The sequence below is a fragment of the Cupressus sempervirens genome, chromosome 3, assembly GCF_028749045.1.
Source record: "Cupressus sempervirens isolate cs-2001-9-10 chromosome 3, ASM2874904v1, whole genome shotgun sequence".
Lineage (NCBI taxonomy): Eukaryota > Viridiplantae > Streptophyta > Pinopsida > Cupressales > Cupressaceae > Cupressus > Cupressus sempervirens.
In genome coordinates, this window is record NC_143120.1 from 1,015,036,373 (window position 1) to 1,015,039,190 (window position 2,818).

The window sequence follows — 2,818 nt, forward strand, 5'->3', positions numbered from 1 at the left end:
CACACGAATTTATCTCTTATTAAAATAATGGAACACTTGACACTCATTGGATCTAGGTAATGCTCAGAGAGATGAAGCACCGAGACTTCCTAAGAGTTTACCCATCCCGGTAATACTCCAGCTTCAGCACACTTAATCATAGAGTTTCTTCCATTATTAAACTCACTTTACTTGCAAGTCCATATGCAAAACCTTCACCAAATATTGTGTCCAATGAACATTAATTAGAAAGCCCCTTAAACTTATCAATTGATAAATAAGACATGTTTTCCACACCAACCATATATTGTTTCGTTTTAACTTATACAAGAACTGAATTTAGTGGAAGATCTGCAAATATTTACATTAGTTTGTTGAGCGTGGAACTGGTACAACAATACTCTATCGACGGATAACCAACTGCAGCCAATAAATACGATGTTAATATAGCATTCATTAAAAGATTTATTTGATCTCACTAATGAGAATGGCGACTTACTCTAACTTAAACGCCAGAGCGAGGGGTGTAGTTCCCACTTTATTTATGGGCACAAGACCTTAAACGTAAAACATATATTGGTTCCCGATCAAGGTGAGAAGTTGACTTGGTATACAGGACTAGAATTAGTTTCAAACAGACCGAAATGGCGTTCCTCCTCAGAACCCTGCTTTTGATTCTCATTGAACAGCGCAAAAACATATGTCTCAATCGTCGTTCCAGGCCTTTTTGGTGTCCCAGCGGTGGACAGAGCATGCCTTATCAGATTGTTGTTGTATGTCCGCGCATTCTCAACTGTTGCCACATCACTTCCTGCAGATGGCCACCCACTTTCCGTTATCACAACTGGAATATTCGAGTATCCCACCTTTTCCATGGCAGCTAAGAAAGAGTCGACCATAGCGTCGAAGAGGTTGCTATACATTCGGCCGCCGTCGTTCACGATGGGATTTGTCAATCTGAACAGGGCATAGTCTAGAGATATTGAGTTTCTGTTGCCAATGTAGCTGAAGTAAGGATAAACTTGGGCCATGAAAGGGGAGCCGTTATCTGACAGAAACTTCAGTATGCCACTCATATCAGGACCAAAAGTTCCCTGAGAAGGAGGATATGAGTTTGACAGCACGGACGCCGCGTGTGGTGTGGAGACCTTGATGTTGTTCTGTAGATTAGCACTACGCACTGCTGTCTGGATGTTGTTCATCGCCGGCAGGAGATATTGCACAAGCTCCGAATTTGCGTAAACCTCGTTTCCGACGGCAATGTATTTGATGTTGACGGAAGAAACAAATGGAACAATGTTGTCGTCGACCCATCCGGTTGCTGCAGCTTGATCCCCTGCAATCTTCTGAAGCTCGTTGTTGCCAACACCCACAATCAATTGAACCTTTGAGTGCCTGCAGGGCGTCCCGATTTGCTTCGTATATTCTCACCTTTCCAATGTTGTTCGAGTTCACCAGATTCACCACATCGCTTTTCGAAGGCATGCTGTCCGAATTCATTCCATAGCATACGCCTATCTTCTCACCATCTGGTTAAAATTACAAAGGAAACGATTTGATCAAAGTGTTAACGTAATTCAGTTATTTTTTTTAATGTGGGTTCAAAAACTCACGAAACATTTAATTCGTATTCAATATGACCATCGTTTAAATACAAGAAGCTGCTTTTTTACCGTGTTGTTAATGATTTCGTAACATTTCTATAAGAAAAACGGTTTTTAATACACAGTCATGATAATCTCATTGCAACCATAAGAAATGGATATATCAATTCTAATTTAATTCTCTAAGAAGAGTTCATCTCACCTGCATGGTTTATGCAGAATGAAAGAGCAATAAAAAGAGCCAAAGCGTAGCATTTCCTAATCTTGTTTTCTCGTTGGAATGCCATGCTGATTTGCAACACTAGGCAAATTGTTAACACCAAAGATATGAATCTGTATTAAGTAAGATCCCTATTTATCGGTTGCAAATGTAGTTGGTATTCACGAAGTCTTTCGAGTCAGAGTCTTGGACGTTCGATGAAGGTGAAGTGCGTGAATGAAGGGGTTTGAGGTACGTTCCACGACGATGATTGCGGAGACTTTCCAATTCCAGCGATCTCATTTATGACTTGAGTATAGCTTCCAATGAAGACTCGGTATTGGTATTCATAAATTTGACCGACTTATTTATAATTTTCAAAGTTTATTTATTTAATGTTCTAAATTATATTTAATGTTTTTTTCCTATTTTTTTTTAATGATAAATCATTGTTATTTGTAATGTCACATATATAAGATGATAGGATATTATCTTTTATTCGGAAGATTGTTTTGTAAGTCAATAGACTATGAAAAGTCAATTCTATTTAAATGAATTTGACCAATATTTTTAATTATGTGAATTATAGAGATTTTAAAAAAATATATAATCGTTCTTATTACTTTTAGAAAGAGATTAATCAATCGTTGAAGATTGTAATGAACATAATAAATATAGATAATTACTAACATCTATAATATTAAATCACATAATTACTAACATGTATAATATTAAATCACACGAGTAAATGTTTAATTAGATAGATTATTATCTTTGATTCATGATAATATATAATGATCTTATGACTTTGAGAAAGTCCTTGCCACTACTAACATGTCTTTGAGAATATAAGGGGTAGATTGTGAAAAGTAAGTAAATGAATATAAACATGTTCATGGTTCTAAAGTAGTTAGTGCTCTCCATGTTGGTAGACTAAGAGTCTTCAACATTTGATGAATGAGAATTGCATGAATGAATGGATTTAAGAGACATTCCACGAAGATCACACAAAGACTTTTCTTATTCTAGCCACAAC

The 2,818-nt window shown here is 36.6% G+C and overlaps 1 protein-coding gene across 1 annotated transcript; it reads right to left on the reverse strand.

The window, feature by feature from the left end:
• Positions 1-465: 465 nt before the first annotated feature.
• Positions 466-1,899, reverse strand: LOC149570205 (glucan endo-1,3-beta-glucosidase-like). The gene is made up of 2 exons (XM_089817878.1): positions 1,786-1,899; positions 466-1,508 (listed from the first exon to the last, which is right to left on the reverse strand). The coding sequence occupies exon 2, from the start codon at positions 1,179-1,181 to the stop codon at positions 567-569; it is 615 nt and encodes a 204-aa protein (XP_089674004.1). The 5' UTR covers positions 1,182-1,508; positions 1,786-1,899; the 3' UTR covers positions 466-566.
• Between the last annotated feature and the right edge of the window lie 919 nt (positions 1,900-2,818).

What these genes read in the sequence shown, in the direction of transcription:
- LOC149570205 (XM_089817878.1), bottom strand. Translation starts at nt 1,181, where the DNA reads ATGAACAACATCCAGACAGCAGTGCGTAGTGCTAATCTACAGAACAAC.